Source organism: Oxyura jamaicensis, chromosome 7 (genome assembly GCF_011077185.1).
Source record: "Oxyura jamaicensis isolate SHBP4307 breed ruddy duck chromosome 7, BPBGC_Ojam_1.0, whole genome shotgun sequence".
Taxonomy (NCBI): domain Eukaryota; kingdom Metazoa; phylum Chordata; class Aves; order Anseriformes; family Anatidae; genus Oxyura; species Oxyura jamaicensis.
Genome location: NC_048899.1, coordinates 23775000 through 23795711, shown reverse-complemented (window position 1 = coordinate 23795711; position 20712 = coordinate 23775000). Strand labels below are relative to the sequence as shown.

At 45.7% G+C, this 20712-nt stretch overlaps 1 protein-coding gene across 14 annotated transcripts in view; it reads left to right on the top strand.

Moving 5' to 3' along the window:
- KALRN (kalirin RhoGEF kinase) overlaps positions 1-20712 on the top strand; it is a 497542-nt gene that overhangs the window by 467902 nt on the left and 8928 nt on the right. For 8 of the 14 annotated variants that reach the window (XM_035331506.1, XM_035331495.1, XM_035331496.1 and 5 more), the window contains 11 exons: positions 298-536; positions 1447-1694; positions 4955-5078; positions 6400-6459; positions 14677-14700; positions 15158-15185; positions 15648-15819; positions 17752-17873; positions 18736-18867; positions 19739-19903; positions 20512-20590. In XM_035331506.1, coding sequence (XP_035187397.1) covers positions 298-536; positions 1447-1694; positions 4955-5078; positions 6400-6459; positions 14677-14700; positions 15158-15185; positions 15648-15819; positions 17752-17873; positions 18736-18867; positions 19739-19903; positions 20512-20590 — 1393 coding nt within the window. Of the gene's footprint in view, positions 1-297; positions 537-1446; positions 2630-4954; positions 5079-6399; positions 6460-14676; positions 14720-15157; positions 15186-15647; positions 15820-17751; positions 17874-18735; positions 18868-19738; positions 19904-20511; positions 20591-20712 lie in introns of those variants that run through there. The other 6 variants (XM_035331509.1, XM_035331508.1, XM_035331505.1 and 3 more) reach the window with 5 other exon arrangements.

Sequence of the window (20712 nt, the reverse complement as noted above, 5' to 3'; positions counted from 1 at the left end):
AAACTGAGGTCAATTACATGTGCTGTGAATGGCAAATAAGTTAGCCCACTGTGCTTGTTAGAGAAGCCGTTCCTCCCAGTAGCATGGACTGCTGCGTTCAGTTCATGCACAGTACAGCGTGACACACTTGCATCCTGTCCAGCTGTGAACGTGCCATGTGCTTCCATGGGTGGCATTTTCTGTGCCTGTTTGTTTTGCAATTTATGTATCTGCTCCAATTGAGTCACCCCCCACACTCCCTACATCCCTTTTCAATGTCATTGAAAGCATATTGCTAATTCTTGTCCTCTTTTGCAGCGCTACAGTCTCCCATAGAGTACCAACGCAAAGAAAGTAGCTCAGCAGTGCTGAGGCCCCAGACTGGTAGGGTCTCTCAGCCCAACAGCAGACCCTATTCTTCTGTTCCAGTAGGGTCTGAGAAGCCTTTGAAGGCTACAAGCCGTAATCCCTCTCTCCCACCCCTGAAGATATCTACCTCCAACGGCAGCACAGGGTATGAACATTCACAGCCCGGAGACAAGTACGAACAAAGCAAGGTACTGAACTCATCTGGTAAAACATGATCTCGTAGTCCATTTCTTGTACCATAGACCACTGGTGACGTTAGCTTTACTTATCAGCTAACCAGGTCAACAGGAATCAACATACCAAAGCAATGGTGTGAAATGTGATTTGAAATTAAATGGAGACTATGAAAGCTCTGGCATTCAGGCAGTTGGCTCTTCAGCTGGGTATCTGGAACACAGCCTGCCTGGAGACCTGACCCCAGTGTTCTTCAGGGCACCACATTTGCAGACTTGGTGAACTGAATTTCCATTTGCAGTTTCGCCAACAGCAATATTCAGACCTCTTTAATATCCATTAACCACCCATTCCTGAAGAGGTCTACCCCAATGGTTTAAATAGTTTAGACCTTTTCTCATATAACAGCTCCGAGGGTGCCAGCTGAAGGTTGTAATCCAGGTGCGTGTGCACTGCCCCAACACAATTCACACAAACCACCACGGAGGCAGTAGCTGTCAGTGGTGTTTGGACCCAGCTGCTGGCTGCGGTTGACCAAAGCCACTTTCCAGTACGACTATATTTAAGATCAATGAAATGTGTGAGTATTCATTTGGCTTCTAATGTGAGCCTTCATTGGTCTTTCCCCGCATTTGGTTCAGCACAGGTAGTTCATCTGCAATGCCACGCAAATGAGTACGCTGCTAGGGCACTGTCACCTTCAGAACAGCTGTGAAATCTAATCTGAAGCAGGAGGCTGGTTTGTATCAGGTTCCTGCTGATGCCTAAAATCCTCCTCTACCTATGTGAACTTGCATGTGTTTTGTATCTTTTTCCCTGGTGCAGTTAGGCTGGAAATGAAGTGCTTGCTGTGACTGCTGCCAGAAAAGGCAGGTTCCTCAGCACCACCTGCTCACCAGGTTTCTCTTGTGTCCACTTCCACAGACTGATTTGGGAGGGTGCAATGGGACCTCTTCCATGGTGGTGATAAAAGATTACTATGCACTGAAGGAGGATGAGATCTGTGTGAATCAAGGAGAGGTGGTTCAGATCCTCGCTATCAACCAGCAGAACATGTTCCTGGTGTACCAGCCTGCAAACGACCACTCTCCGGCTGCTGAAGGATGGATCCCTGGCAATATCTTGGCTCCCCTCACTAAATCCACCACAGATAGTAGCGACGGAAGCATCAAGTAAGTGCCATGTTGGCTTCGCTGGGAGCACTATGTGGATTTTTTGAGGAAAATAAATAAATAAATAAAAATAAACAAACCCAAATGGTAGGGAATTCCTGCTGATTTTTATCTACAGTGCCATTGGAACAAGTTGAGTGGTCAATCCACAGCATCGGGCAGCCATGGTGGATAGCTTGGGTTTGGCTTATTTTTGTTTTGTGGGGTTTTGTTTATACTTTGGAGAGAAATAAAACCATAGATGGTTAAAGACATATTTTACGTTACACCATTTTACACCAACATGGACCTGCTTGGACTGGACTTATATTTATGTTGTATTAAGTTGCTAATCTATATATTGGTTATAACAGCATCTAGCAAAAAAATAATCAGGCCCTGTGTTGGACTGAGGTTCGCTTCTCTAAGAGGAGAGATTTTGTTGTCTATGGCAATTTCCTTGTACAGCTTGTATCTTTTTTTTTATTATTATTTTTGTTTTGGTTTGTTCTTTTTTTTTCTGTTCGCAGTAACTTTTGTAAAATATTTTTTGGTTTGCAAGACCCCCATCCAAGTACATTCCTGTATAAAGTATTTTGCACTATTTAAAAAAAAAGAAAAGAAACAAACTCATATTGATGAAGTCAGGTTGTGCAATATAATGGATAGTCGCAATGTTCATCATTGTACCTGTAATGTAACTAATTTTAAATGTACTATTTTAAATATGTAAAATAAATTTTCACCATGAGCATGTTTTAATGAGGTAAAAGAACTAGTTTGACCCTTTTTCGTTTAGTTTTGTTTTGTTTATAACATTTTGTTGTTTATTTAACAAATGTGTGGATATATATTTTTCTTTTTTGATTTTTAGAAATTTGTCAGTCTGAAATGACTAATGCAAGAAAGTGGTTTTTTGGTATTAAATACAGAAGGTACAACCCTCTTTTCAGTAATACCGGTTGATTTCTTTTAACATCTAAAATGACTACATGGTAATGCATGGTGTATGCTACAAGTTCTGTTATCTTACATGAGTGCCTTGAGGTGCAGAACTGAATGTGAGGAAGGATTTTGTGACAGCTTCACTAAAAGTAATAATTTGGTATCTGCTAAAGATTCAGTTAAGAAATAGGGTGACTTGACCCATCAGTCACTGATCTCAGGAATACTATTGAATGCTATTGCAAAGGAAATGTTAAGCCAAAGAAATTGCTCAGCACATCTCTTGCTCGTGTGCCACAGCTATTCCTGGGTTCCCCTCTAACCACAATCTGCAAACATGTGCCTTTACATTCACCCCAGCACTGGGCTCCTGGTGGAAGACTTTGATTTCATGGCAGCTGTGCAGTCAAATTCTGCAATATAGTCATATGAATTGGGGCCAGGAAGGAATACCAGAATTGAAAGACACATGCATTGCACTTCTCTCTCATTGCAGTGGCACTTAAACTCTTAAATCATGTTTTCAGACTCAAAGAGCTAAAACAACCTTGCAACTGAAAGGAAGCTTGAATGACTTTCTAATATAAATCCTATGGGTTAAAAATGCAGGTGTTTTCAGCCCTGTCTAGTCTGCCAGATCACATGGACTTAAAAGTAATAAAACTGTTTCTTCTGTTGACAAATACTGTACACAAAATGTTTGATCCAGTATTGTTGCCATCATGATAGGTGAGGGTCAGGGAGTCCATCAGCCACATCCTTGACTCTTAATCATATCATAAAGGAAAATATAAGAGTCCTGAAGTGCTGGATAATGTCCCCTGGTCTGCACACCTAGTGCAGACCTCCCCCAAAAATGCCCAATACCAAGCAACCCGTCCTGTCCAGTCAGGGCGTGCAGGGAGTGTTGGTGCTCCTTGTGCCAATACACGACTGCCCATGCCAGCTGCCAGCTCCATGCCACTGGTGGGGACCTGGGCCACAGTGCTGCCATGTCAAAAACAGTCACTATGAACCATTTTGGTCTTATGTCAGTGCAGCCAGATGCTGGGAGGCCCTTGGGTTTACTTTTTTAAAAAATGAGCTATTGTACAGCTCCAGACAGGTGCTGAAATACAAAAAGATGCTTATGAATCATCGTCAGTGATCATTGGGGAGCATCAGCTGTGTGGGGTGTCCTTCGAGTCCTACCTTGCTAACATACTGCATTTTATTGGCATCGCAGGTGATCGTTGGATTACATGCAACTTGCTTTGTAAAATGTATCAAGGTACTGTAGACTTGACATGACATGTGCCAAACATTGGGCTTAAAACATGCAAATAAAATTTGCATGACTTAAAGGTGGGCAGATGCTTTGAACCTGGATCCCAGCTCATCACACTGCTGTTTTGAGAGCTTTCAGCTTTGGACAACATACCACTTCCCAAACCCCCCCAGCCTGCCCACTATTTAAACCAAATGAATTCCATATTGAGAAGTGTTTTGTTGTGTTTTTTTTTGTTTTTTTTTTCCTTGATTTTTTTACGTCTGCTTTGATATGCAATTTCTGTTGTCAACACAGCATTGCTCTTACAAAGGGTGACATGGTCTTTTTTCTTTTTTCCAAGAGTTAAGGTCATAGGCACAGTAATGAGGGGTGAAAAATGTTCTGGAAATCATGCCTGCTGTGATTCTAGTCAAAAAGCATGGACTGATTGATGTCCTCTCTATCCAGATTGGCAAAATCAAATATTACACTAATGGGAAATTATTGGTCTTGAGAGGCAGAGCAGAGCTTGTCATTCTAGGAAATTAATTGTCTCTTGGAAAGTTAGTGATGTAGCTCCCCTTTCCTGAGCTATTCATGTTCTGAGTAACATGTAGAGAGCAACACCTTCAATTTCTTAAATTTTTTTATTTGCTCAACAAAGTAATCTATTAAGATGGTTCTCATTTATTTAGATTTGTTTCACTGCTTTTAACCAACAAGACTGAGGACTGAATTGACCTTTTAACTATAGCAAAAATAAAATAAATCTCTGTTTGTGGCAATGCAAGACAAAGTCCCTGAAACCAGCTGACCGAGTTCTAGTTGCCTGCTTCCATCATGGGATATTTTTTCCTGCTCCATGCATTTAAACAGCAAGTGTGGCACAACATCTGCTTTGCAGAACTCTTTGGTTTGTTTTTTTAACTTCAACTCTCATTGCTCAAGTAGAGATAGGCGTATTGCCGGTGGCTTTCACCTTCTAGGGAATTGCAGTAATCGCAAATGTGGATGCTGGTTCTCCTTTCCAAATCCTTCCTTCCTGCTATGATTTGCCATTTGATTGCTGCGTTTTTTGGTACAACAGGAAGTCATGTTCATGGCATACCCTGCGCATGAGAAAGCGGGCGGAAAAGGAGAGCAGTGGCAAAAATGAAGCCAATGGGCCACGTAAATCCAAGGATATTCTGGGGAACAAAGTCTCTGTTAAAGTGAGTAAGGCCATCGGAAAGCTGTGTGCCACTCTCCTGCTTCCCATCCTTTTCACCCCCTATAGCATCCTCTCCTGAGAGAAGGAGGGGGCGGCAATTTTGGGTTGTGTTTTTTTTTCCACTTCAGTTATCTTTTTTTTTTTTTTTTTTTTTTTTTTTTAGTATCCATTTTAGCAGGATTTTTGCATGCAAGATAAAATGCAGCCTTTGTTTTTCATTTTCTTTTTCCTGGCATCCCATACGCAAGTAAGTAATCATCATTAAAAGACTATGTATAACGTTAAATAACTGTTGTGTAAATAACTGAAAATAGTGAATGACTTACCTCTGATCTAGCCCAATCTGCAGCTCCATCAGAGCAACTGCAACGATGAGAAAGCCACTGGGTAAAATGATTGCCTTTTTAATGTTGATGAGTTTTCTTCAGGCCAATATTTCCCCACGTATTATGATAAGGGGTTCTCAACCTTGAGATGCTAAAGAAGTTCATTCTGGGGAGATGGTCTGAATGACCTTTTTATTTCCATATTACCAGACAGGGAAGAGATGCTGACTCGGTCTTGCCAGGAGAGGGTTTTGTGTGTGTCCATGTGTGTGTGTGTGTCCGTGTCTGTCTCTCTCTCTCTGAGATCTCCCAGTGTGGAAAAGGTTGAGAACGGTGGGGTTAAGCTCCATCTTCTGCTCTGAGTGCCTGACTACTGTGCTCCAATTGAGAGGATCCATCTCTATAAACCAACCATGAGGCCTGCTCAGGACTAATCTGGGGCTATCCCTCCCAGCAGAGGCAAGCAAACAAATACTTGTTGTGGTTTTGACACAACCAAAGCCCAGCCTGGATGCAGTAAAACACTTGAGCATGTACTATGGATCAACCCCTCTCAAGGAGAGCCCATGATTAAGTGTTTTCCTTTCTGGAGGCTTTCCCTCATGTATGCCTCGTGAAACAGATGGCATGTGCAAAGAGGAGCCCTGCCACTGCCACCTGGCTGCCCCTTGCACCCAGAGCTAAGGGCAGCAGCTGCTGCAGCATGGTGGTCACGAGGCTTCCTTCTCCTGCTTCCTTGCTGTTGTACTACCCAAATGACTTGCGGAATCACTGCCTCTCCTCTGGCAAAAGCATGTCTTCGCCTTTGCTTCTCTTGTTTTGTTGTTGGTTTGGTTTGGGTTTGGGTTTTTGTTTTTTTGGTTTTTTTTTTTGGAACATTTTCTGTCCTGTTATCCATCCCCATGCTGCTCACAACTCCTTGCTGCTGTGCTCTGTCTAACCAATCTCTCCTCTAACCTCTTGTTCTCTTTCTTCCTCTTCATGCTGCCAAACAAGGAGACAAACAGCTCAGAGGAGTCAGAGTGTGATGACCTTGACCCCAATACTAGCATGGAGGTAGAGACAATCATCCTTGTCATTATTTTTTCCAAGAACATGTGCCTGTTTGAAATGCCTATGCTGGAAGGGGAGCTGGTGGGTCTGCATCACTCATGGACATATGTGCCAATTAAACATGAGTCACACAAAGCACCAATTCTGTTTTTGCCAAGCAGTGAACTGGAGTGCAGGCTGCCTTTGTGACAGCAGTGGAGGAAGTTGAGGAACAAGTCCTTGATGAGCTGGAGGCTTACATAGCTGCCCTCAGTCACTGCTTCCCACCTGGGACCTCGCTCAATGAAATGATTATGCATGCTTGTCAGCTACCAATAAATGCAGCAGCTCTCTATTTAAAAAACACCCACTGTCCTGGCAACACATGCTGGGCTGCTAGTCAGTCTTGTGTGGTGAATTACTGAAGCAAAAGTTGTTGCAACAAGCTGGTGCTTTAAACCTAGATCAGAAAATAAAAAGTTTCTTTTTTTTTCCTAGCAGTTGATGTCACTTAAAAAATGGGAAAAAATTGCGTTTCTCTAAAGGTATTGAAAGACTTTGGTAAAAATAGTTGTTTTAATGTACCTGTATCATAGACAAGACTAATGCAGATAAGTGGACCCAGCTTGTGATGCATTACACAACTCTTTTTTCCAGTGTGAAGCCACTGATTTTAGTGGAGTGACCATGACATGTCTTGTTAAAAGAGCCAGAATGAGCTTAAAATCATGAGAGTTGTATGTCTGGCTCTTCTCAATTAATATTTTGCAGAGCCCATATTTCTGTGTATGGTGACCATACTAAACACCTGTGTACATTGTACCAAGGCTGAAAGAGCTTTCTACTGAAACAGACAAGGAAAAGGTTCAGCAAAAACTCTGTGATTTTGTAGAGGTGGTAGAGCAGGTCATTGGAGAAGAGGGATATTGCACCTCCAGGAAGCTGTTAGCCAGATCGCACAACAAACATCCCACAAAAGAAAGCTGACCTTCCTCCTGGGGTTAAAAAACAGCAGAAGTGTATTGGGATGCATCACCTCAGCTATTAACCTGAAGGTTCTCTTCTATTTTAATTGTGTTGGCATCAGTAAATACATCTTTGAGAAAGGGATGTGTGCTAAAGGAAATCTTGTTCTCCCTGTCCCTTTATTATGAATGTTGTGATGTTCCTTTTCAAATGTGTTGTGAGAAATGTATTGGATTAAGGCCTCAGGAGCTAAAGCCTTTTCTCATTAAAACAGAAGCAAGGCAAGCTTTTTCCACCTCCAGAGCCTGATACAGGATTTCATCATGCAGGAGAACTGTGGAGGAAGTCAGACAGAGATGGCAGAACATCAGGAGGTCTATGCAGAGATGTCTAAACTGCAGAGCAGCTGGCTAGCACACCTCAGCAGCACAGGTCTCAGCATGGGCTGCAAAATCTCTTCTCAGAGGAACTGCAGCTGGGTCTCTGGCAGCTCCCAGGGCTGGTGGGCTCTCCAGGCTCTTTCTAGTCTGCATTCCTCTCCTCTGGTGATGGTTCCAGTTTTAAGGCTTGTCAGTGAGGGGAAAGAAACATTAGCAAGTCCTTTCAAAATCATTTATCACCACCTCCAGCTCCTTTCCCGTGGCAGTTTCACCATGGCATGGTAGAAGACTTTGGGCCTGACCCAGTCCATAGGGGAAACATTAGTCCCTTTCTTTTTCAGGTTCTTGTGCCCCGTGATTGTGCTTGTGCCTGCACATAGTATTGGAGCAGGACTGTCAAATCCTCAGTCAGCCAGTGTGTTTTTGGTCTCTCCTGGGGGCAGTAGCCGATACAGAGGGAGTGGGGCAGCTGGTGTACATCCTTAACCATATTTCCATATTTTGCAGGAAAAAAAAAAAAAAAAAAAAAAAAAAAAAAAGCTGACTTTTCTGGCTTTGTGTCTAGTGCTTAAATATTGCTAAAAAGCTGTGATACCCTCTACCCCAAGCTGTGCACGTAGTGAAAACCAGCCTCTCACTGGGCTCCCCCTCCTCTGTTCCAGGGGTGCGTGGCAAGGTGGCAAGCTCCTAGGCTGGGAGTGTCACCGGCTGCCTGCGGTGGGGGCAGACCTGGCTCTGACACCTGGCTCAGCTCATGACAGTTTCACAGGCTCAGCTTGTTGACAATTTCACAGTCTGTGGGAGTGTTGGCAGGAGATCTGTGTCCTGGCCCAACCACCACCATTTAGAGGCGCATGCAGCCTACCCATATCATTAAGGAGGAGGCCTCTGTACTTAAAGCCTTGGGCGAGTCACCTGGCTTCTCCTACAGGGCTGTCACCAGTAACACGCTGACTGTCATACGTGAGAACATGCTTCCAGTGCTAGAAGAGAGAGAGCAGGCTCTAAATGCAAAGAAGCTATATTAATTAGTTGGAAGTGTTAGTGAATTTTACCTCAAGCCTGCTTCCTGTGTGAGAAGTCAGTAAGCTGGTCATGATATATCCATGGAGTCCCACGGCTGCTGCAGTCTTTCAGGTCCAGCCTTGTTTGCTATTTATAAATACCACATATCTGTTCAGTAGATTCCAGATTACTGAAGCACTTTGGCTTTGTTTTGTTTCAAGGGGAAATAGAAAGAAAGAAAGAAACGTGAAGAACGTATAATGAGAGCAAAAACCTGGAATTGTGCGTGACTGTTTTCAAAGAGCTAAAATGCTATTACTGTGTTTTTATCCACATAGGGACAGTCTAGCCCTGGAGAACTTTCCATTCTTTGTAACTTGGAATAGAAATTGTATCTCTTGGTGGCTGTTTCTTTTCTTGTAGTTTATCAATATGTAATGAAAGCGGACAAGAATGGAAATGAAATATGTTTTGTTTTCTAGTTTCTATTTTGTGCAATTGTTACACAAAACAGAAGGTGTAAAGTCACCTGTCAGGCATGTGGAGTGTAGGAGCAGGAATGTGAGGAGCAGTTGTAGCCACGTGAAGGGTAAGAGTAACCTGTATTTAAGAAAGATCAGAGAGTCCCTTTCCATGTGTCTGTAGGTAATTGCACAGGGACAGGCAGTTCTCCTTCTGGGAAGAAGGTGTATGTCCTTGTGAATCAGTGAATATCGTCCACACCCATGTCTGGGGTCCTGGACAATGACACAACTAATTGTCGTACAGCTCAGTGTCATAACACCTTGTGGGGTTTCAATACTGCTGAGGAGGTCATAAGTCACCTGTGCAGATCCCATCAGGCTACCTCTCTTCTCTGAGCAGATGTCCTCTCAGCAGTCAGAAGACCTGATGGAGCTGAGGCTCACTAAACTCAGCTTCCAGGCTTTGGAGCAGACCTCACCTGTAGGGACCTGACATCTTGTTTTGCACAGGGCGATGCCAGCTGCGGTGCATTGCAAGTAATCCTGACCAACAGGCAGCCAACACCCAGTGTGTTTGTTCCTGCTTCTTAGCCCTGCAAAGGTGCGATGAAGTCCAGGCCCACCCTGAGTTGTTGGAAGTGCCATCGGGAGGTTAGTGAGCTGGGATATTGCCAAGGTATGTAGGTTGGGCTTCATCATCGTTTTTTTTCAGTTATGACACTTTAGCACATTCAGGACTACCCAGAGACCAAAGGAGATCAGCACTGGGAGCACGCTGCAGGCAAGAATATTGTGTTAGCACCCTCATGGTCCAAGCGGTTGAGTAGGCAATGGCTCAGTGGATACAGCATTGGCTTCACATCAACTCTCAGCTCAGACCAGGAATTCCCAAGTGCTTTAGGCAAATGCCTTCATCCCTCTGCCTTGAGTTTTCCATCTCCAGAGCACATCTAACATTCTCTGCTCTCGGGCAGTACTGGTAAGAAAGCCTTTCCAGGTACAGATCATTTTCCCATAGCTGTTTGCGTGCATAGCACAACACAGACTTACTCTGGGAAGAGGCTCTTATCACAGGTACAGCATGAGCAAATGCAATCCTGAAAGCTTCCAATGTCCCTGGGGTGACCAGAGTCCTGCTGCCCTGGGTGGACAGGGATGCTGAGGTGGAGTGGGCAGGTGGCTCATCAGGTGTCAAGCCAGTTGGCAGCGCAGGTGCTGCAGTTTAGCTTTTGGAAGAGGAACAAGTGATCTACTTAATCTGCAGGAAGACAGTAGGGTGCCACATCATAGTGTGGTAGCCTTCAAAAGCAGAGACACCCCACAGCAACAGCCACTGAAGCCAACCCCTGTGGCAGGCTCTGTGGCTGGGTCAGAGAAATGAGCTGTAGCAGTGCACTGATGCAGGGAAAGGACTCCTGCTGTGCACAGACCCATGGACGCGCCAGCATCCCCTGTGGCTCCTCTCAGTGGCAGCCAAGCCCATCCATGCTGGGTGCCAGAAGGCATCCCCCTTCCCCACCAAAGGCCTGGTGCTATGGGACATTCTTTCATTTTAAATAATTTCTCCCATTGGTGGCACCTACCCACATACAGGGGGGATCCTTATTCGCTCCACTTATCAGGAGATTTCTCTTGTGAAGTTTTTTTGGTGGTGGTGGTGGTTTTTGTTGTTTTTTTTTTTTGGGGGGGGGGGGGGGGGACTTGTTCCCCCTACAACTTTCACATTAGAAGTTGACCTGATCAGAGAGGGACTAATATCTTTTCCTGCAAATTGCAGCTGGTTTAATTCTTCTTCTTTTCTTTCTTTTTTATTTTTTTTTTCTGAGAACCATTACTTTTTTTTTTCTTTTTTAAATGAAGGAGCAAGGAGCTTGCTGCTGGCTCTGCTACCAGCATGTGCGAATGAGTCAATATTTTATTTTAACTTGATGAGCAAGAAGTGCTATGAGGTGTTTACCAAATGCAGAGCTGCTTGCCTTGGAGTAAACATGCCCTCTGCTGTTTAGCTAAAGCATGGATCTTTTTATGGAGGGCTTGGTTGGCAGTCCAGCCTTACAAGTCGGCAAAAGTGTGGAAAAACACTGTCCTGTTTGTGATGCACTTATGCAGCGTGTGCATACACATGACAGATATGCTCTGCTAAGGAGTCAGAGAGGTTGGAGTCACTTTGCAAGTGGACAGCTTTGTTGCGATGAATGCAAATGCCTTTCTGTGCTTATAACGTGAGCTTGGCAAACAAGGAAAAATGTGATCCAGTGGTGCAAAGTGCTGAGTTGCTGTATGCAGCATCTGTGCTGCTTTTCTGAAGTCTGACTGCAACACTAAGCTGCTTCTTTTGTACTGTTTAAACAAACTCATAAAAAATTCAGCTTGACACATCTGAAAGCCTGGTGAGCCCTTTGCAAGTAGGCTTAGGTGTTACAGGTGAATTTGGCAATCATCTCCAAACCCTGTTTTGCAACTAAAGACACTTAGACTCACAAAGGCATGTGGACCTTTCTTGGTCTGAGCCCTGAAACAACACAGGCTGGAGAAGGGAGGAGCAAGGTCTATTTCTGTATTTTTTATGGAATAATGCTGACCTGTCATCCCATTTGTGTGCCGCAGCCCCTTCTCTCCAGCTCCCATTCTTTGCCTTGTCAGTGCTGGACCCCACATGCAGAGACCTCTTCATGGGCTGCCTTTGTCACTTTGCACAGGGTTTCCATTTCTAGCCGTCATTGTTTGGGAAACAAACTCTACCAGCCATGCAGTTAGAAGATTTCGTCCACTCTGGATCCGGCTGCAGGTATTTTGTCTGACAGTAAAGAAATCTGTCATCTCCCTTCAGCTCACTCACCTGCAGGAGGCTGTGCTTTAGTTCTCAGAGGGTGAGGGGGCCACGCTCCGGAGCTCTCCTCTCCAATTAAAAGTCAATTTGGCACATGAAGAAATCGCCTCCAAAGGCCTTTCACTTAGTCGAAGAGGACTTCATGGAGTCTGTCCTCTCCTGCCATGCACCCATTGCCCAGAAACCTGGATGCTTTTCAGAGAGAGGCACCAAACCCCCATGGAGCTGATGTGTGGATCAGGAGAGCAGCCTTCTGGCTGTGAATCTTTCATTATCTATTTCTGCACTTCTCACCCTGTGATTTAAGCAAATCCTGTTCCCTAATCAAGTGATGTATTAAATCATGTTGGTAGCATTTAGCATTCTCTTGCAAAAAGGCCTTTATTTTTCTCTAAGCTTACAGCAGGTGAAAGCTGAGACATGGCTGTGGGGTGTCGTTAGGCAGCATTTTATTAATTAGCAGCTGAAGTTTTATCAAAGGAGATGTAAATTTTACCCCTAGACTCTTCCAATGTTATCTAGCAGCGGTAATTTTCTTTTATGATATTCCATCGGTAAGGCAATGGAAAACAACATTGGTAAGTCAATTATTATAAATGATTGTGCCTTAGAAAATATTGAAATTGTAGCATTATTTATTTATAGATGTATCTAAAACATGCATCACTGTAGCTGTATCTTCTAATGGATCCTTTAGCGCTATAAAATTAATATAAAGTGTTAGGAGCGTTTCTTTCTCAGGATCTCTAATCTTACCAGGACAGAAATCAGTGAATAATAAGGGAATTTAGTGCACGCTGCAGGGAAGACAGGGGAGCGCTACAGAGGATGTATGTGTGCTCCAGTTAAGCCACAAACTACAAAAATGAAGATGTATGTGCAAATGAACTGCTGCCTCAGGTTACTAATCTGATAAATAGATCGTCTCATTTAGTGAAAAGTGGCAAGTGGTGGTTATCTAGCTGGAAATCTCCCTCCCTACAACAGCTTTTTCTTCCTTTGCGGTGCCACGTGAATGCTACAAGTTAATCACAAGTGCCGTCTCCCCGACCCTCCCCACAGGCGGGGAGATGTTTTTCTTCACCCAGTGCCCTCTTATACCCCGATTTCTTCCTGCCCATGGGGGCTGGAAGCTGTATGTGGGTCCTGAGCCTCACGGGGCAGCAGTTGCAGGAGGAAGGGTGACAACAGGGACGATGGATGAGACGCAAAAAGCCACTGGGGTGCTGGGGCCCCGTGGGTGCAGCCAGGCCGAGCTGTGCCATCCCACCACAGTGGGGACATGCTCTGCTGCCACCTCCCCATGGAGGTGTCCCGAGGTGTTCCTGGTGTGGCCATACGAGGACTACAGGAATAGTTCTCAAATAGTACACCTCTAGGGGTGTAGAGAGAGGTCGGCTGCTTCCAGGCTGCTGGGGATGAAATGTTTGAACTCTCAGTGCTCTTGGGAGAACCTGAGAGCCCAAACCATCTCGCCTGCCAGGTCCAGACCTGAAGGAAGGGCTGGCCATGTGGTAGTGACCATAACAGCTGTGCCCACAACCACCAGCCCACACCCCTCCCTGGAGCACAGCACAAAGCACTGGTATTGACAGGTTGCTTCAGCCTGTATGGTGAATTTGGGGTCTCTATATACATTCCAGTAGGACCAAACTCTCCCTGTTGCTAGGCCAAAGGATAGTTGCAGTCTCAGACAATGAGGAATTTCTGGAAGGTATGTTTCCATGGGAGAAAATGCCCGTGTGAGCGGGAGTCCATGTTGGACTCATCCATTCATGCTTTCTGCTGGGGATGGGGGAAGCAGAGCCTGGGGGCTGATTGCTGGTACCAGAGCTTAGCCTAGGGCTATGCAGAAGGACTATGCAGCCAAAATTAATCTGAATGCACTCCAGTGCCTCCTTGAATGGCACCTTGAGCCATACACCTTGGAAAGCTATTTATAACTCTCCAAAATAAATATGAATCTCAAGGATGCATCTATGTGTTTGAAGGCTTGTTGCTTCTGCCTCATGGCCTGGTTTCTGACCACTGCAATAACTCCCGTCAGCTTTGGCAAACCATGAATTAGGTCACAGCTTCACTGACATCTTCCAAAATAGCTCTGAAATGAACAGTAACAAAGAAACAAGGTGAGATAACTGCTCTGGTGTTTATGGTACTTGGTATTTATTAGTGTGACTTTGGATAACAAGACCTTATTGGATTATTGAACCAGTTAATGAGGCTAAAACCTCTATTCTAGGGTACACCATTACATAGTTAGAGTTGATGCTGTGGGTGAGAACTTACCGCTATTGTCTTTGCTATCCCCCAACTTTTCTTCTAGGACTAGCAAGATGTAAGTAGCACATATATCTATGCTATGGTGAGACATTAGCTTTTCAAGTCTTTGCTAACTTGATCAATTAACAAGTTGGACAAAATAACTCTCAGTTATCCAATTCCAGGTTCAAGTTTTAAAGTTTCCAGCAAGCCAATGAAACAAGTGATATTTTACTCATTATAGGCCATGAGCTGTTGCAGGACTGATATTTGTCAGTAGGCAAAAAGAAGCCAGTATTTCTGTTTTAGCACTTTACCTTTTTTTCCCCTGAAGCTGAGCAGAAGCTCCCCACAGCTGGTTAGTGGCCAGAGCGCAGGTGAGGTGCCCCAGGTGCATGGTGGCTGCAGGTGCTGTGTGATGTGGGTCTGGAGCTGGGCACAGGGGGGCACAAACCACATCCAGGTGGAAAGCAATTAATGGCTTGAGCATCACCTAAGCAATGAGAAAGTACGGTCACCTTCCTCAGCCTTGGTGTTGTGCCTGCTACCTGCGATGCAGTTCACACAGAGTCTGCTTTATAAGCCTTCCAGAAACTGTAGCTGTCATTTACTGTTTCAACTGTGCACGGGCTTGTTCAGTTGTCACCAGAGCTTGCTGTGTTTGCCAGTTGTTGAGACTGCTTGAGCCCACTGGTCGGTGTTTCTGCAGTTTGGGTCAGCCCCACCACCTTGCCTTGTGAAACCAGATGTCTCTCTGTAACTGTCCAGACAACTAAATAATTGCTTTATATGTATTATTTCTTTGTATTTTTCAGATAATCAACCCCAATTTCATTCAAGAAGGTGAGTTAAAGACAGCTGTGCACTGACTTGCATTGAGGGGTGAGCCAGCAGCTGGGATTTAGTCCCACACAGCAGGGCTCACAGCAGAGGCAACTCTTCTTCAACAATCTGCTGGTGGGCTCACAGAGCCTGAGACCATGCACTGAGTGCCCCAAACCCAACCCTCACCAAACATGCCTTCACCAAGCCTCACCTTCCTGCCAGAGCTCAGACCTAGGCCCAGCCAGTCCCTGCTACCTCCTTCCCTGGGCTGTGGGCAGTTGGCTCTTAGTGAAGGTGGAGTTTCACTAACAACTCTGGGATAATCCATTTGGGACCCAGATCTTCAGTGCTTAACCCTGACACATCACCCCTCTACAAAAGCAAACCACAATTGATCCTATAATGTGTTATCCAGACTTGCATGGGTAACATCCTCTCCTGTGCACTAAAAGAAGGTGTTCTGCCTATGTTCTTCTCCAGTGGCTCCAGAGTTTCTTGTGCCTTTAGTGGATATCACCTGCCTGCTCGGCGACACGGTGATGCTGCAGTGCAAAGTCTGTGGACGTCCCAAACCAACTATAACCTGGAAAGGACCAGATCAAAACATTCTTGACAATGACAACAGCACAGCCACCTACACGGTGACATCCTGGTAAGGTCCCACCTCTGGATCCCAACACAACTGGTCATGATGGTCATGTCCTCCTCAAATATGGCACCAGCCGGGCTACAAGACTCATTAGAAATGCAGTTAATTGAGGCTGACATGGTGAATTGGCACATCACTGAGCTACACTTCAGCTAGAAAGGGTTGAACTCTGGGTTTTGGGTAGCTTTATAGTTTCCCAAGTTGATGTAGGCTGTCTCCACCAAGTGTGTTGTGGGCAGTTGTGAGTTTTGGTTGTGCTGTGCCCCAGAAGGCCAAGACCTCTGAGCCAGCGGCAAGCCAGAAGCAATTAATGTTTCCACCATATTATTTTGGGTAATATTGCCTCCGCTTTGCTGGGGCTTATCTGCTTGGGTTTGATACAGTGCTCACCTTTGGTAGGGACAGGAGTAGAGCAGAGCAAGCCCTCATCGGCTTGCAATCTTCTTCATTTACTTATCCACACCATTGGGAATGTTCTCATCTCACAGGCAGAGGTGATAACTCACACAGTTTTCCTGAGCCTTTCCTCAGCTACTCCTCAGAGCTTACATGTGCTCCTGGGAAGGCCACATCCAGCTGTGCTTGGACAGAAAGATGCTTGTCATGATGTTCCTGGCCCATCTTTACAGAAAACAGTGGGATGATCTGAAAAGATCTGGAGTTGAATTCAGGTCAGGTAACAGCCTGCTGCTGGATGCTCATCTGCAGCTTACATAAGTTATTTGGGCCAAATTGAAGTGGAAATCTCCAGGAGGCAATCTTTCATGTGAACTTGTGAGCACTGCTGGCTCAGGCTGAGACAAACCCAGGGAGTACAAAGTCCATAGAAGTGACAAATGAACACTAAGAGAGAAGGAATTTTACATGTCCAAAAAATAAAAAATAATAAAAAATAAAAATAAAAAACACAATAGAAAAGACATCTGATCAAGAGCTTCCTTCAGAGACCGTTGCCTTGTGAAGCTGCCCCAGGGTTCCCCAAATTGCCTTTTTAGCCATTAGATCGGTAGAACCTTATCTTCAGGCTGCTGGCCGGGGCTGGGATGGGGGGGTACTTCCATGCGGGGCTCTGTTTTACATCAGCCTTTTGCCTGTGCTGTCCCTCGCTGTGTGCTATCAGCACTTGCGTTGTCTCGTTCCTCCTGCTTGTTTTTCCATGCAGGCGCTGCCTGCCAAAGAGAGGCCCAGCAGATCAGCGTCTGTCTTACAAATCCTGCTGGCATTGGTGTCCGGATTGCGGGGGAAGGGGATGTTTCTATCCCGTTCCTCAACCAGCACTGTCAGGCCAGCCGAAGCTGCAGTGTTCGTGCGGTTACACTGGCAGCCGTGTCCCTGTGCAGTTTCCGATGGCTTGCACATTCAAGAACCGCTCTAGTTTTGCCATCAAGGAAATTTACTATTGGCTCTAAGTGGGGTCTCCGGCACAGCAAGCTCAGTTACATAAGCAAAATCCTTTCATTCAGGCCAACTCCACAGTGCATGTTGAAGAGCTGACTAGCTGCAGACCTGCTGTAAATTCATTAGGTTGAGTAGAGCTGTTTATTTGCTCAGATTGGCCCAAAGACTGAGCGTCTCCCAAGAACTCAGCGCTGACATTTGTTATCCCCAGCTGCTGTGAAATGTCCAACACTCCTGTCCACATAGGTCACCATTACATGCTCCAGGAGTCTGAATCTCCTTTGAGATGACAGCAGAGAGGCAGATTTGCCCCCACAGGGCGCCGTTGGGACCATTCTGCTCAAAGGTTTTATGGCAACCTAACCCTGAGAGATGGAGGGGTTGCATTTGGGTACTAGATTGATGACGGGATGCTCCTTGAAAGGAGTTAACAGGATTTTCGTGCACATGTGTTTGTAACGAGACAGGACAGAAGTGGGGATAAAAAGCATTAGCAGGTGAAACAGAACTTTGTAATCCGGGCTTCTGCACCCGCAGTGAATCCGGGGAGCTGATGTTGAAGATCTGTAACGTGATGCCCCAGGACAGCGGCATTTACACCTGCGTGGCGGCTAATGAGCACGGGACGGCATCAACCTCAGCCACAGTCAAAGTCCAAGGTAACGTACCTGACCCTCACAGCCAGTCTTTTTCCTCTAAGGGGCCGGGAACACGCCAAAATGCCTGGTGAAAAGGCAGCCGGGCGTGGAGCTGTGCCAGGCAAACTAAGATAAATATAACCTGTCCTCAGCAAAGCCTCCCACTGCTGGCTGAAGGCATCGCGGGCTCTTCGCGTTGATTAAGTTGTCCGAATGTAAGCATCACATCTGAGCACTGGAAGTGCACTGGCAGGAGTTCAGCTCCTGCATCCTGCTCGCAGTGCTGCTTCCCGGGGCTCGGGGAGCTTGGGCCTGGGTGAACCCTTCTGCTGGGATTCAAACCCAGCCTGAGTCCTCAGCGCTGTGATTAGTGACCCAGGTAATTGTATTGAATAGAAAATGGTGAGCTGATGGCTCCTGACCTCCAGCTCTGGGAGGGATGTGTTAACGTGAGAGATGAGGGCTGCCTGCTGTGTCCAAGGGCACGGCGCAGAGACGAATGTCTGGCTGGTGAAATACGGCCCAGGAGTGTCACCAGCATTGTGAAGTCGATTTGTTTCTTCTCCCCTTTGGCCCTAGAAATATAATTTCCCCAATTTATCCAAACAAGTTAGTGGCTGCGTTAACTGCTACGGCGCTGAAAGGAGCCCTGGGCAAAACACAGCAGCCTGGCTGGTCGTTTGTCAACCCGCTGCTGCCACACCAAGCACCACACACACAGACGCACTCCGAATGGCTTTCTTCTGTCGTTTTCGGGACACTTTGAGGGTAACCACCTCCCCACCTCACTGCTGCTCAGTGAAGTCCACAGGAATACTTGTTTTCCTCAGTTAAAGGCTTGCTGACGTGATGCTGGACTGGGTGCCTGTTTTCTCTCCCCAAGGTGTCCCGGCTGCCCCAAACCGCCCCATTGCTCAGGAGAGAAGCTGCACCTCTGTGATCCTTCGCTGGCTGCCCCCCTCCAGTACAGGCAATTGCACCATTTCAGGCTACACTGTGGAGTACAGAGAAGAAGGTAAGTGTTTTCAGCTGTGCTCACTAGCCGAGAAAATGAGACCAAAGTAATTCTGCTTTATGGGACAATAGGTCCCAAAGCATCCTTGCCACCGCTGGAGTGTGATTATCTGTTGCTCACAGATCCCAAAGTAGAAAGCCAAAAGAAGCCCTCCTATCATACTGCCCAACTTCTCATATATTACAGACTTTTCTGTTTCCTCCACTGGGTTAAAGCAAGTAAAGTGCCTGGGACTTGCTTCCTACCTTTTTTCTTTCTTTCTTTTTTTTTCTTTTTTTCTTCTTTTTTTTTTCTTTTTTTCTTTTTTTTTCTTTTTTCTTTTTTTTTTTTTTTTTTTTTTTTTTTCTTTTTTTTTTCCATTTTTTCTTTTTTTTTTTTCCTTTTTTTCTAATGTTTCTCTCATAGCAGAGCTGTCAGAAAGTCATTCCTCCTTTCCTGCCTTATCTTGCTGCCTGCAGACATCCCTGGTAGCACACAGCCTCAGCTAGACTTCTGGACAGATTGGCTTTTCCCTGGGTTGTGGTTCTTCCATTGGTAGCAGTCAAGTGAGGGGCATCTCCTTCCTCCTGCATTTCAACAGCTGGGGTGATGTCTGCAACACCAAACGGCTTCTCGTGTCCCCTTCTGGTTTAACAGAAATAAATCAGCCTTAACTTTGCCTGTTAAAAACCCCAAGGATTTGGACCTCCCAGGGCACCACATTGGAGAGAGAGCCTCTGTGTGCCTTGTTCTCATGTTGACAGCAGTTTATGAAATGTCCTCTAGCATTTGGCCATATAACCTCTGGGCAGCAAGAACAAGTCCCCTGCTCTGAGTTCACACATTGGGGTTGTCTCCATCACCTCTCTTTCTCTCCCTTCCTACAACACAGGCTCACAGGTCTGGCAGCAGTCAGTGGCCTCAACTCTGGACACCTACCTTGTCATTGAAGACCTGTCCCCAGGCTGCCAGTACCAGTTTCGAGTGAGTGCCAGCAACCCCTGGGGGATCAGCTTGCCCAGTGACCCATCCGAATTTGTGAGGCTCCCAGAGTATGGTGAGTGGGTATGGGGAGGAGGGGGTGATGCTTGCCAAGCATCCACGGTGAGCAGGACTTGAGGGGTCTCACTAAAATGTTGATCGTGGAGCTGGTATGAATAGGAGAGAAAGCCTGGGAGATGCTCAGAGCCACTCCTGCCACTGGAAAGGCTCTCTATGCCTGTTCCATGCCTGTTCCTGCACCACTGGGCTCACAGCTGCTGCTCAGCGTGCATGCATTTCCCCAGGTTTCAGTAGCTCCAGCACGTAACTAGGTGTGTGACTGGCTTCAATAGCCTGTGCTGGATGAAATGAGATCTCACGTGGCATAGATCTCCCTTCCATTTGTACACGGGTAAGTCCTGAGACTGTCCATGTGGTTCCTTTCCAGCCCAAAATAGCAAGAACAGATTTGAATCCATCTTATCCACACCTTCCTCTGGAAAGCTCAGGCTTTTGGTGGTCTAATGCACTGGATGTGATGGAGCGGTGTGAAATTGGACTCAGTAGTAATTTTTGCTGTTTTTAAGTAATATATTCTCAACTAATTTAGAAATATGCAGTTTATAATCCACACTAACCTGTCTTGTATTTACACTTCCTTGCATGTTCTTTCTTCTCCCAAAGACTCTGCTGCTGATGGTGCTACTATTTCATGGAAGGAAAACTTTGACCTTGCTTATGCAGAGCTGCATGAGATTGGGAGGTAATATTAACCCTGCTTATCGCTGCAATGAAACACTGAAACAATGGCTTGAAGATGGGGCCTTGGAAGAGAGCTTAGGCTGCTTTTTGTAGCTAGCTTGAAAACTGCTCCTTTCAGAGAGC